Source organism: Grammomys surdaster, unplaced genomic scaffold, assembly GCF_004785775.1.
Source record: "Grammomys surdaster isolate TR1022 unplaced genomic scaffold, NIH_TR_1.0 140, whole genome shotgun sequence".
NCBI lineage: Eukaryota > Metazoa > Chordata > Mammalia > Rodentia > Muridae > Grammomys > Grammomys surdaster.
This window is the reverse complement of record NW_021604598.1, coordinates 4,312,451-4,326,813: the sequence shown is the minus strand read 5'-3', so window position 1 is coordinate 4,326,813 and position 14,363 is coordinate 4,312,451. Positions and strand designations below refer to the sequence as shown.

The 14,363-nt window shown below is 41.5% G+C and overlaps 1 protein-coding gene across 1 annotated transcript in view; it reads right to left on the bottom strand.

Moving 5' to 3' along the window:
• The window catches only part of Bmper (BMP binding endothelial regulator), a 258,960-nt gene that overhangs the window by 95,013 nt on the left and 149,584 nt on the right, over positions 1 to 14,363 (bottom strand). The window contains exons 9-11 of the mRNA XM_028763767.1: positions 13,532 to 13,672; positions 11,579 to 11,683; positions 7,863 to 7,908 (exon numbers count right to left, since the gene is read on the bottom strand). Of these exons, the coding sequence (XP_028619600.1) occupies positions 7,863 to 7,908; positions 11,579 to 11,683; positions 13,532 to 13,672 (292 nt within the window). The remainder of the gene's footprint in view (positions 1 to 7,862; positions 7,909 to 11,578; positions 11,684 to 13,531; positions 13,673 to 14,363) is intronic.

Genomic DNA, 14,363 nt, shown 5'->3' with positions numbered 1-14,363 from the left:
GTGTCCTCGGGGGGGGAGGGAGGGAGGGAGGGAGGGAGGGAGGGAAAAAGATGAAACTCAAATTTTGGTAGAAAGAGAGGGGAGTGTAAAAGATTGTAATGGGAGGAGTGGGAAAAAGAATATGTTCAAAATAGATTGTACCAAATTCTCAATTAATAAAAACATTGTTTAAGGAAGGCATTCTTGTCAGAATGATCTAAGACAGGCTCAGTCTTGCTTATGAAATAAAAAAGTGGGAGATGTGGAAAGCTTTTCGAGCTGCTTGGGAAAATCTGACATTGACAAAGGACAAGAAAAGTGGCTTCAGATAGGAATCTGACATTAGGCAGAACAAAGAAATAATTTCAGGCAGGAATCTAAATCTTAGGGTAGAAGAAGAAAGTAGGCTTCAGGCATGAAAATGACTTTGGGCTAGGACAGGGAAGTAGGCTCAGATATTTTGGTCATTCTGATAAGCCCTTAGAAACAGTGATCACGGGAGTCTTTACAGAATTTTGTTTATTGCCTTGCTTGTTCTTTGAGTATTTGTGCTTATTGTCTTACTTGTTCCTTGACTATTTGCATCTATTGTATTGCTAGTCCCTCAACCTAGAACTGACCTGAATACTTGCATATAATTAAAATGGTATAAAAGCAAAAAGCAAAAAGCAAAAAGCAAAAAGGTTTGTTGCGGGGGGGGGGATAATATCTGAAATGTAAAGAAATAAAATATCTAATAAAAATATCAAAGTTTGGGTAATGCTGAAAGCAGAATGAGAAAGGATCTACAGGTGGAATGTGGAGGTGACTGTGGGTGAACACAAGAGGAGGCAAGATGTCAAAAAGACAGATCCATGCACTAAAGACACTCTGGCCCAGCAGAGGAAGGGATGGAGGCTAGGGGGAAGCCATGAAAAATGGGAATTGCATATCAATGAGAAACACTGTGCATACAGTGAGCCATTTCTTCAATCTCTGTAAAGATGAGAGCTGACATAAAGTAACGCAAGAGATCACAAAAGTTAAGGTAACTTCCCAAACACAGTGTTTCTGAAGGTGAGTAGACCCAACTGCTTGCAAATAGAATTGTCTGTCATGTGTAAAAGAAGAATACTAGTAAATCTCATTTATTTGGAGGCAAACCTCCAAAAAACATGAATCACCATACATAAGAGAACACCGAGTTAGTTATGCTTAAAGTTTGGGTTCCAAATTCTCACAGGTTACAATATTAGCCAATCTCTCACTCTGTTAATCCTCTCTGACCTTTAGATCCTTTCATTGGAAGATGGAGCTGATAGTAGCTTCCACTTGGCAGAATCATCCTGAGTATTGAATAGCAAAATGTGTGGACAGCATGTGCTATAAGCCCTGCTCCACTGCAGCCCGGGCAATGGCACCCACAGGGGTCTGAGCCAATCTGATCGTATCTCACTTACAGGAGATGTGACCTTAGAGAGGTGGAATCCTGCTTCAGCTCGGTACATAGGGAGTTCCATGAAGCATGTTTTTCAGGTGCGGACTGGAGCTTGGCTTACTCACTTGTCCTGATCTTTGGCTGTAATTTGGGGGTACCCTCACTAAGTCTAGGTCTCCAGTATACTCAGCCACAACTAGATGCTTGCATTTCTTTAGAGATTCAGGATAACAGTGTAGCCACTGCATGTCAAATGTGAAGTTGATTTATATGTCTCTCCATAGAAAAAATATATTCATTTATATGTAGATAAGGATGTACTTTTAATGCAGTGATTTAATAATGCTGTATCTCAAAATAATAATAATAGTAATAATAATAATAATAATAATGTATCTTTCCAAAGGATACTTGAAGGGGGATTGTTGACAGCATAAGTAATACATTAGATTATTGGAAAGGTGTAGGCCTGATACCAGCTCTCTTGCTTGGTATTTCTTGTGAGCTTCAGTTTCCCTTATTGAGGACTGGAAAGGAAAATCCCAGAGGGAAAGTCCCAAGATGCACATAATTTTATGGCACTAAACTAAAAATGAATTAAACTGCAACTTTGAAAGCAACATTGCTCTTTCTGCCCCTACTATAAATTATATTGAGTTCTTTCAAGTTTAAAACCGTATAGAATATTTATGCATATATGTGTATTTATACATGTTTACTTAGTATAAAAAATTAGCAAGACTTTCATTTGGCTATATAAACATCCCCCTCTGAGTTGCCATGATGGAGGAGAGGGACTGGAAATACTAGTACACAAGGAAAGGTAAGCTCAGGGTACAACCACCTTCACTCTGCCTTGAGCAGATAGGGGAGCAACCATAGAAGAGAGCCTGGGCCCGGATTATCCTCTTTAACCAGGGTACTGGTAGAAGAGAGAAACTATTACATTGGAGAGCTTTCTTATGATTTCTTTTCTAATCTATAACAACTCCCAGGGACCATAAAATCCTCAAAACTTCCCTTCCCCTTCTTAGCTGCAACTATTTGTCAAACTTTAGATGGCAAGGAAGCCAAGAACAGCAACTACAGCCCAGTCTTTGCAGCCAGCCAGGCAGCACAGAGGAAACTCAGGCTCTATCTCCAACCTCCAAACCAGCCTCAGTTCCCTGGCTATAAACTGGAGCTAATAATATTACTTGGCCAAAAGATAGCTGTAAGATTCATACAAAATCAAGTGGGACAACCATGACAGAGTTTGGCTATATAGCAGATGATGATAAATAAATGTTGCCTACTGCTGTTGCTATCGCTGGTCCTGTTGGCTAGTGATGTCAATGACATTGACAATGGTGGTTGTCACGGTTAACTAATGAACTACTAAGTTACTGAGTACTTGTCAAAGTACTCACCCTTAGACCTAGCAGCACTATGCCAGCCTTGTCTGTTTATACACTGTGTTGGCACTTAAGAAGTACTACTATGTAGCACATCCTGAAGAAATTGACAAGAGATGGAGGTTAAAGATGATCTAGTTCTCAGAGAATAGCTTCAGTCTCATCCCTCCACTCTAGACCAATTTAAAAATGATAGCATCTCTTAGAACAGAAAGCATAGCAAAGAAAAGGACTCATTTCCCCATAGCTGTTCCTGTGTGGGCTCTCCACTGGACCACTGTTGGCATGTGAGACTTCATTTTCAGCCAGCCTGCCAGCCAAGTTTCAGAAAGTGTCAAAAAGCCAGTTCCACATGCACTAGCAGAAATTTCAGTGGCTACTAAGCTTAACACCTCCATGGCAGGGCTAAAATCAACACCACAGATTCTTATTCCACAGGCGTCCTGAGCCTAGTGTCAAATTTCCTCGCTTGCCTGAGGTAAGGACAAACTCCTAAGGCTGAAAGAACTTAAGTCCCAGAGGCCAGAACCCTTATTCAAACATGGAATTGCTGATTTGTAGAGGCTCTCTCTGTGGAGATTTTTTCATAGGTTGGCTCAAAGGTCATTCTTTCATCATGCACCATGCCTTCAACTCCTCAGAAAGCGAAATTATTGTCTTTTTTGCCCTCCGACACTTGCTTTGTTTACTTAGACATATAAAAAAGCATCAGGCATCCCAGTGAGCTTAGGATAGAAAGATTTGCCAACAAAACCAGCTGGGGCAAATTCTGCAGCTAGCTGTCGTGAGTACAGGCAACAGGCCCAGGGCCCACGATAAGCTGGTGCAGGTCCACTGATCTGCACACAGCTAGAAGCTAACTCCTTATGGTGGAGTTAAAGAGTCATCGGGCAACTGTGCATGTCCTGATACCCTAAGTTGCTGAAATCCAGTATTTCCTGCGACTTATAGGATGTATGTGTGGCTGAGGTTATTTCAATCATGTGTACATATGTGCTCAGTAGACACTACCAGTCTCAGTGTTTTAAAACTACAAGCTTGCATTGGGTTGGGGGTGGGGGAGTGCCTCAGGTGAGCATGAGCTACACAAAGGTTTAAGTAATCTGTGATACCTGGGGGGTGGGGGGGGCAGGTGACCATGTCCTAAGGGTTTTGGATGCCTCTGACTTGGTTAAGAGATTAACTTCCTTCACAATCAATCTCTCAGTTCCTCCCCCAAATCCTCCATCCCAAGTCACCCCCACGCTGTACTTATCAGTGAAAACTTTGACACTGAAGTATTAGTTTCAAGTTTGAAAACAGCTCTACAGCCAGCACAGAATTTATCTGATTCTGGTCTCTGTGGGTTGGTGAGGTCAAGATTCCACCCACTATTTGCCAGCACACTATAAAAAAGGATTTCACATAAACCAAATGCTACAGTAGTCGCCAAGTGGTCGTCCTGAGTTCTGACGCTTTCTGGCACCTAACTCATGGTCACGTGACACCCAGCCAAACAGAGAGAGACTGCCTTCCAGCTACAGCCTCATACCTTGGCAAGAATGCTTTTGTCAAATGTTTTATGAAATTTGTTTAGCTCGCTTCAAATATTTTACTTTAAGTAAATCATCTAAACCAAATTCGATTCTTTCTGTTGGAAAGGAAAATGGTATGTCTTGAGTTATTAAGAAGCAGCTATGCTTTTTAGATTGGAGCCTGACTCTAAACACCTTTAGATCTACCTTACCTTCTGATATGGAGAGCACAGTGGTTTCCTGCCTTTGTGATTACATCCTACCTACCCAGCAATCAACTTGCATCATATCTGACACATGCAAAAAATAAACTACAAACCATTTATTTTGTTTTCTCTTTGCTGGGAAAAAGATGCCAGACTACTAAGACAAACCCAGGCAGAAAGGAATTCTGTGGGATTTTAGTGAGCATCAGTATAGTGTCACTACTAGAAGCAACCCATTATTCACTTAACATCTACAATTAAAAAGCATCCACAAGGATTTGAGGGCCATCATCAAATTTACTTATGTATGCATATATGAATTTATGTAGGTATATAGTCTTGCTTCCTTACAAAGTATATTAAAAGAACTGTACATATACAGATGTTGAATAATTCAAAGTATTAGTGTGAAGCCAGATGTAAATTCAGGCATGCTGTTAAATGTAGTCTGTATCTTTATTTCCCACTTCTAAGCAATGACGGCCATTTTTAAGCCACCAGGCTATGTCTTCATAACCATTTGTAAGCCCAGGGAATTGAAATATAAAAGCATATTCAATAAACCTCATGGCCTTTTGGATTAAGCTAGCAGAAGGGCAATGGCATTCTCCTCTCCTACTGTGCTGAGTCAGCAGGTACTGACAGTAAGTAAGTCATCACTACTTGTCCCTTGGGTGTTAGTCTCTGCATTCACATGGGCGGCTCTCCCTGTTTAGAGTGTCACTAGTTGACCTCAAGGAGACATCTGGCAGTGTCTAGGAACATTATTGGTTGTCACTTTGATGGAAGGGTTGTTGCTAAATATCCTGCAATACACAGGGCATCTCTAAAACAAAGCTAAAACAAGGTGGGACAGGGGTAGACTGTCAATAAAACAAAGGCTGAAAAACCTGGAATCTCCTAGTTTTAGAAAACGCCAGCCTTAGTCTAAAGTTTTGGCCTTGGTTTCTCACTCTAGAAACCTGTATGCCAGAAGAGGTTTTATAACTAATAAGCAGAGGAAAGAATGAGCCGAAAGGTTTATTCCAGATCTCGGATACAATAACAAAGGAATTTCACAGTAGGAGGTCTCTAGGCCATGGCTAAGGGACACCAGGAGAAGTCTACCTGGATGTACTATGGAAAGCTGGGCATTGCTTAAAAAAATTGGAAGCTATCCCATCTCTGAACTGAATCTGAACAAACGAGCCTTGCCAAGGAGAATGTGTTTTACAGCAGTGAAGGAAGATCGGCTGGAGAGCAAGTGAGGGTAAACAGATGGAAAGAACACCAGAGGAGATTGAGAAATAGCCATCTGATGATATAATTCAGACTTGTGCCGAGAACCACATGCCTGCACGCTTCCAGCTCTGACCTGCAGGTGCAGGTGCAGCCCGTGGCCTCTCAGTGCCCCTCCAGCTGGGTGGCTTTCTCCGGTTGTCTCCCTGGGTGATGGAAGGGGTGGATCACTCATATGCTTCACACAACACAGCACTTGATATGGCTGGTTACAAACTGCTGTCCTCCTTTGTCTTCTGCTTTCTCTTTTATTTCCTTATAAGTCATCATACTTCTATATATGGAAAGGCTAGCTGGCAATAGATAAACCAATGCAATCTAGCTTTATGCCTGTGTGAAAGTGGATGAGCCTGTCTCATACCTACAGAACAAAATCTTTAGAAAACTTACACCAGGCTTCCCTTGTAATAGAGAAACTAATGCAATCTAGTTAATATGTCACTAATCACCATTTTGACTCTTAAAAATTTGGGCAATTCAGGATTTAGGTTGTTTCTGCACAAAGTCCATGTTTTTATGAGGCTGATAACCAGAGAATCAGAAGATGTAACACATCTGTGTCACGCAAATGAAAGAGGTCTACTGTAAAATATCAGGAGTTCCTCGGAGGTCTGTCTACACTTCATCTAGTCTCCCTGCTTCATTATCTACCTTCTATGGAGAAATGCAAACGTGTCCACTGGTGTGGCTGCAGAGAAAAATGTTTTCAGTACACACTGGAGACTGCACATAGAGAAGGGAATGACACTGAAGGTAGCCTCTGAGCCAATCATAAACAGAGAGTTTCTGGGAGACGACCAAGGGGAATAATTCAAGTAGGTGCTTTTGAGTGATCGGAGGATTGATCATAGCTGCTGCTTCTTTCTGCATTAATTTCTGAATCTGCCGTCATGCATCATTGACCTCCCTTGAGCTAGTTTATGACTTCATTATCTTCAAAGGAAGGCTTTTTTTATTAACTCTATAACTTATATTTTTGCTAATTCAATGAGCAGTTTCATGCATTGTAAAATTCCATGGCTATTTTTTAAAAATAGTAACAATAAAATATTAGACAAGAATAATAAATATATGTATATATAAAATACATTAGCATATAACAACTTTAGATATGTAGTTTTGTGTAGATATAAAATGACACATATTTATGTATTTGTTATCCAAGGATATCAAAAATCAAAGGGGAGGAAACCAATATAAACTTTGATTTTAGATAAACGAAAGAAACAAACCTATTTCCATAAAAAGCTGCTTCCAAATGCCACAAAAGCCCACTACTCTAAGCCTGACTGGTTGGTTCATAAACCAGTTTCTAATCAATTTCCTGGCGCGGCTAACACAACAACCATGTATCAGAAATAACTTGACAACGTGTTTCTAACACCATTCTTTGAGTAGCATACTTCATTAAACCGTCTAGAAGCCTAGTAAATTTTGGGACTGACATGGTGATTTTTCTAATGAATGTAGTCAAAAGTCCCATATGGGGCTGCTGTGAAGCCAGCACAAGGCTTTGTCCCTGAGACTAATAGGGCAGCCTCAGATAGCTCTCACACGTCACAACAATTTGATAGAACCCTCAGGAACTCATTTTAAAATATCAGGATGTAAGTTCATTGCCATCAACAATATCAGATGTGTCCAGGAGAAAGGATGAGGAGTTAGGGGAGAGAAGAGGAAGTACAGTCTTTGATGGTGTGAGGGGAGGAAGTAAATGCCCTAGAGACTATGGCTGGCCGGCTATACCGGGCATCATTATCTTAGCTCCAAGGACTGCAAATGCTATTAGCAGTTTCAAATGTGCATTAAGTTATCTGTTCTTCTTTAAAACTCCATCTATCCATTTATCTTCCTGAGGTCTCCTAACAGCAGATTCTGGTGGAAATATCCTCTCTGGTTTCAATCTAGCTTCTATGAGAAGATGGAGCTGATCTCAGGTGCCCCTGGGAAGGTGGACAAGCCCATCTCATACCCACAGAATTAAATCTATAGAAAACTTACACCAGGCTTCCCTGCTCATCACAAAATGCTAAACAAATATTATGAGCACATTTCCCCCAAATAATGAACTTACTTTCAGTGCAAATGGGACAGCATCCTTTTCTGTTGAGAATTTTACCCTGGTCAGGAGGGAAAAAAGAAACCAAAAATTTAATGTTAAGAAATGATCCACTGAAGGGAAGTTTCTTTTTAAAATATAATGCCAGAAAAACCAATGAAATCAGCCCGGATTGTACTTGAACTTGATGGTCACAATGGTGATGAAGTGAAGTTTCAAGCATCAGGTTTCCAGGCCAGGCAAGATCATTCTCAAAAGCTTTCCTGTTTGTATCCTCCTGGAAACAGGATACCTCAAAGTAGAGTGTGATTTTTCTCACATGGAAGGAAAAGGGAGACAGGCTGGACACAGCTTCCTCATTGATATCCAAGCCAACTGCATACACACACAACCAGTAACCACTGACACTCTGTCCCTATCACCAGAATCTTCTTCCTGCTTTTGCTCTGAGAAGCTCTCTGGTACCCTCTAGCCCGAGCTGAGGATGCTCATATCCTGCAGATGTCGCACACTACAGATCAAACTGTCACGCTTGTTCCTCTGCAGCCTCCTCATCCATGCTAACTCCCTGTTATACAATCAAAGCAAGAAGCAGTGAGCTCTACAGTACTAAATAATTTTCTATCTCTGCTCTAGAAATGCAGTGCCATTTCCTAGTCAAATATCTTTTAACTTTTTTTTAAATGCCTGACATTTAAAGAAGGACCCATATTCTCCAGACCTATAGCAGAGAATGGCCTTTCCTTATCTCTGACTCAGTGATTCAGCACAGGGAAGAAGAAATGTGGAAGCTGATTAACATTTAAGAAACAATACTTGCTGCATGAGCTAACAGTGGGTTGCTCGGGAGGATTTAATGAGCCAATTCCTTAAGGCTTAACGATATGAGAGTCGTTGTTACAAAGAAGTGCGAAATCTTTCTGAGCTGAGGATTTCCCCTTCCACGGGTGAAGAAGCTGTATAACACAGCGAGATAGAAACAAAGTTAACTTCATTTTATGTGACACCAAGGGCCATGTTCGTTTACTACAGACTTTTAAGCCACAGTTCTTCAAGACATGTATTTTTCTACTGCATGCAGGACAGACTGCTGTGTGTGTGCCTCATGTTTCCTCTCATTTGAAATTCACAACAACACTCTGAGGATGGGTGATCTCATCCCCTTTTTACAGAGAACTAAGGAAGCAAAGTGCACTAAGATGTGCCCAAGATCAAGGACAAAGGCCCAGAGCCCAGACTCTGCTCGACACTGGTGAGCGGTTTGCAAAGCAGGTTTGAATATTTTCAAAATAAATAATCATATTAGCTTTTCAAATGACATTTTTGCTACTGAAGAACTAAAGCTATGTCTCTTGCATCAACTAAGCCTACTATAACAATATTAAACTCTATAACATCATAGATAATGCTCAGGCCCTTTACTACAATTCTTCATGTTGTGAGGACACCCAACAATAAAACTGTTTCTGTTGCTACTCCATAACTGTAATTTTGCTACTGTTCTGAATCATAACGTAAATGTTTGATATGCAGGGTATCTGATACATGATCCCTGTAAAAGGGTCATCCCCACAGGTTGAGAATTGATGTCATAGGGAATCTCATTTAATTTCTCAAGGACAAAATCAAAAAAGATCAGCCAAGGTCCATGGAATGGTTTTCCAAGAGGCTCAGATGAGGCACTTTGCCCCATTGAATGGCCATAGTTAAAGCTATGTTTCTAATCAAGGATAACTGGGTGATTCCCAGTTATCTGCATCTGTATCTCACCAGACACAGCCATTTCCCTTCCTCAGTGAAGCTGGTCCTGTTAGTAAATAGGTAGGAAAAAATAAGGTATAGACTGTGAGGTCAGAGAGCCTGGGCTGTGTGTAACCAGCTGGAAACTGGACCATCGGTAGCCTCATCTGGAAGAAGGGTCTACTCAGCGCCTACCTCAGTGGAGCGGTCTCAGGGGAGTGAGGTTATTTCTGTGACCAGAGAAATGGTCTCAATATAAACTAATGATATCACACGAGAGACAGCGTACAGAGCCTCACCCCCAGAGCACTGGGAATCACCGAGGAGGGCAAAGAGTGACTACAACCATAGTCTCCTTCTGAAAAGGAGTATGGGGTGTAACTGGAAAGGTTACGGTGGGGAAGGGAGGCGGAGGGGGCACACAGAGTCCTAGTTTTTCTAATTTTAATATCTCTAAAATTTTTCCCTAATCAATGTAGGGAAAGAGAGATAAACTGCTAAACTGCTGTCTTTTCTTTTTAAAGGATTTCATGGCAGAGTTAAGCTGTCTTCCAAAGACCTTGTACTAGCCTCTGAGAAGGGGAAGTGTGAGGGGGAACCCGAGAAACAGAAAGGTGGTCCTGGAGGCCCCAGCCAAGTCAGGGCACTGAGAAGCAAGGGCAGAGGGGGCGGGGCTGGGGGCTGGGGGTTGGGCGGAAGCCTTCCTGGGAGGGTTGGACATGCCTGGCCTGAGTGTAGCACAGCCAGTAAGATCACTAGGGAGAAGCAGGCAACATAGAGAGCTGTGACCTCTCAGCAGAAACCACCGACCCAGCTACAAGTGGCAGAGCCGAAGTGAAGCTGCAAACCCCACAGTGGCCTGCCGAGGCGAGTTACTCAAGCCACCAGGTTGGCACCGCTTCCCGGTTTTGTCTTGTAGAATAAGGAAGCCCATTATTACTAACATGTGCTGGGAGAGTTCATTAGCAGTGAGGGTTCCCCGAGGACTGGCAGAAATGATGTGATTCCATTTTTCCCAATGAATATTTATAAGCAGCCCATGTTCAAGTCTGCTTATTGTACCTACTTTTTTTTTCTTTTATGGGAAGTTTTCAGTTTTATGTCTGAGGCTTTTTAAAGCAAGACTAATTAGGGGATTTTTTCCCCTCTCTCCCCCCTCCCCACCAATTCAGTTGTGCAACGGCAACAGCTGTTGTTTTTTTGTGTCTCATTTGGCACTCAAGTAAAAACAGCAACTTTTTGTTTATAATAATAGCAGATGTGAATAAAATTAAAAGCTTTCTATAACGGAGAATAGAGGACGAACTCTGAATATATGGATATGTTTTCTTCATTCACAGGAAGGTACTAAATAGGTTTGACATTTTCTCAAAATGTACAAAGCCTTGAAAGGTTTCAAGTTGCTGAGGTGAATTCAATGGAGCCTGTGCTTCAGAAGATAATGGTGGCTTTATTCAAGTCTGGGCTGTGGGGTTTTGAAAAGAGGTATTTCCATAAGGATGATGTTTCCATGTGGAGCTACAATGGAGGCCAGGGCTGGAGAGGAATTTTCTCCAGGAGTTGGAGCTTCTGCTACACAAGGAAATACTCGTTGGGAAGTTACTATTAAACAACAATATATTACCATGGCTATGAGAGGAAAGCTGAGATTTGAGAGAAAGAAAAGAGAGACAAAATGTGCTTATGACATTAAATTGAAAGCCCAACAATAGAAAACAAGGTCTAGGCAAGAAAGCTGGAAAGTGTTTAAAGGTTTAAGAGATGCCAATAAAGAGCAGGAAGATAGCAGTAAGAACGGGACAAGAGTTTTGTCACACAAAGCTGGACTCCATGTAGGAGTAGCAAGACAGAATCAAGGGGCTGAACAAGGGACTTCAGCTACTGGGGTATATATGTAAGCTTTGGGAATTCCTGGTTGTCTTTTATAATATGGCATATGCAGTGCATTTCCCCAGGTGACAAAGAAAAATAAAGCCAAATTCCCTACATACCTGTGGGCAGCTACTAACAGGAATACACTGCTTCTTGCGACACTCCGTCTTCCCCTTCACACAGGCACAGATGCTGCAGTTGACTGAGGACCACATCTCTCCATCCTGCAGGACACAGCACAGAATTCTACTACAGGTAAAGCTGAGCAAGTCTGTTATGGGTTCTCCTTTGAGGAGAACATACCTAAGCTGCCTAAGTCAGGTGACTCTGAGGCATCTTGCCCCTCATGTACTCATGTGTTTTTGCTTTCACCCCGGAGGACAAGGAAGTATGAATTTTTATACAGGATGCATGAGCAAATCCTAACTTTCCTCTGATTAATGGAATTGAAATATTTGCTATATCAGGCACCACGGTTAATTGAGATGCTTAGATATAGTGATGTAAGCCACCTGTGCCATGCCACCGAGCCACCCAGGATATGAAGAGAATGGAAGTTATTCAAATAACTCTCGGTGGCTAGGCAGACACCTGGTGAGCACCTATGAACCCACAAATCTCAGACAAGTCCTAGAGGCAGGACTCTTGCTTGCATTCTTCTTGGCTAGCACTCTCCTCCCAAAATATAGTATAGCATTTTGAGACACAGACTAGACTCTTGCTTGGATAGAAAGGTACTCAATGAATGCACTGGACTTCTCAGATTTAGCGTGTGCAGTCAGTGCTCAGCTAGAACGTATCAGGCAAGAACATTCCTGAACATACTGAACATACTGAAATTTGAAAGATCAGACAACAGAGTTAGATATAAAGACAAGGTGAAGGATCCTTCCTGGGCTCACAGATTCAAGAACTTTTGTGCATCCTATCCTTTCTCAAATTTTGAAGCTATGTAACATATCTGCAAACCCCATGCTACCTTTCAGGTGAGAGAGAACTAACTGAACTTGTCTATAAGGACATTGAACTGATAAATGTTCTATGAGCAAATATTCCCAGGGCTCACAATCTCTGTAGAGTACTTTAAACCCAGGTTGCCAAAAGAAATCTTTTTAGAAAGTGGCTTGAAAGTGTTTTGTCCAAAGTATTATTATGAGAGGAGTTTGTTTTATCTTGGTGCTCTGGGCCCAAGTGGTGGTTTTGAATAAAGAGTATTTTACATAAATGTCTCTGAAAACTTGCTGTATCTCCCTCTCTTTGTGGGAATAATACATTTTCTTCTTTCTTGCAGGGTTCATAAGAATTCAGACCTCTCTCCAATCATGTCAGTGGATAGGAATCCGGAGGGAGCTTCCACATCTGACATGACATTAAGAGTCTAGGTGCTCATGGGTATCATCAAGCATGTCTTTGGTATAAAATCTCTGTCATCTTTAAGGAAACCATGGCAGATATGAGAGGGGAGATAGTCTGAACAAAGCCAACACCTGCTTCCTGAAGCCAAATGGTTACTACGCAGCTTTCCACTTCAGATACTATAAAACAATGTAGAGCACATGTCAGGCAGTGTTGGAAAGCCAGTAAGAAAGACTTTGAGTACCTTGGACCCTCAAACTTACACTGGTCACTTACATGGTAAACATCATCATCTGAACACCATCCTGAGCCTTTTTAAAAAAGAAATTTATGAAACGCTGCTGAAAGCACCAAGGTTTATATCCATCAGGATCTTGCCATAGTCATGATCTTGACAAAGTATACTTAGCATCCCCAAGTAAATGGTATGCTCTAGGTCATTCGGGCACTATAACTACACCAACAATTTGGCATGCTCAGCTGAGCCTCAGGCACTGGCTGATCACATGTAGAAAGACACATACATACATACATACATACATACATACATACATTCATACATACATATATAATTTGTAAATTAACATATCAAATATACATGTGTGGTTTTAAATGTATAAATTATGCAAAATTCTGATCTGCATTATGTCCATAATGTCATTATAATAAGATGGCTCCCACAAGCTCATGGCACTGAAGGCTTATCTCATACATACCCTGAAGATCTTGCTACCAAACTTGCATACTTTGATGTCTTCAGGGGGGACCCGTAGGAGACACTCTTCACAACAGACATCCTCATCACTATTACAGACACCAGGGTGGGAGCACTTCTTCTTACAAACCATTGTAGAATCCTAGAGACCCAAAGACAAGGCAGACTAAAAATTAAAAATGACTTTCACCTCTCCTACACAGCCTTCTCAGCTCTCCATTAAGAACCCACAGTGGCTCTAGGCCATACTTCCCCAGTACCATGCTTTAATGTCAAACAAAAAGCTTTCCATCAAGTTAAAAACATGCTTCCTGACTAATATGTGTAGCAGATGAGGGAATGTGCCACACTCCCAGACTTGCTTCTACTGGCCTCTAACTTTATGCTCTAACTTTATGCTCAAGACCCCAGCATACTTCCTCAGTGGGAAAAGAAATTCCGGAGTCAATATGGGCCAACAGATTCCCTCCTCCCTCCCCTTCTTTCATTTTCTACATAATAGAGCTTGTTTGGGTTTCCCAGGCCTGCCTTAGAAATCAAGAAGAACCTTGAGTGAGTCTGTTAGAGAGGGAAGCTACTCGAGACAAACAGAAAGGGGGTATTGATATAACAAATCCAATCTGTAGTGGTTTAAATGAAAATGCCCCCTCCAGACTCATATTTCCATGTTTAGTCCTGTGTTGATGAACTGTTTGAGAAAAATTAGAAGTATTAGGGGGCATGCTGTTTTTGGAGGAAGTGTGTCACTGGGGGTGAGTTTTGAGATTTAAAAAGTTCTGCCAGGCTTAGTCAGTCAGTCTCTCTCTCTCTCTCTCTCTCTCTCTCTCTCTCTC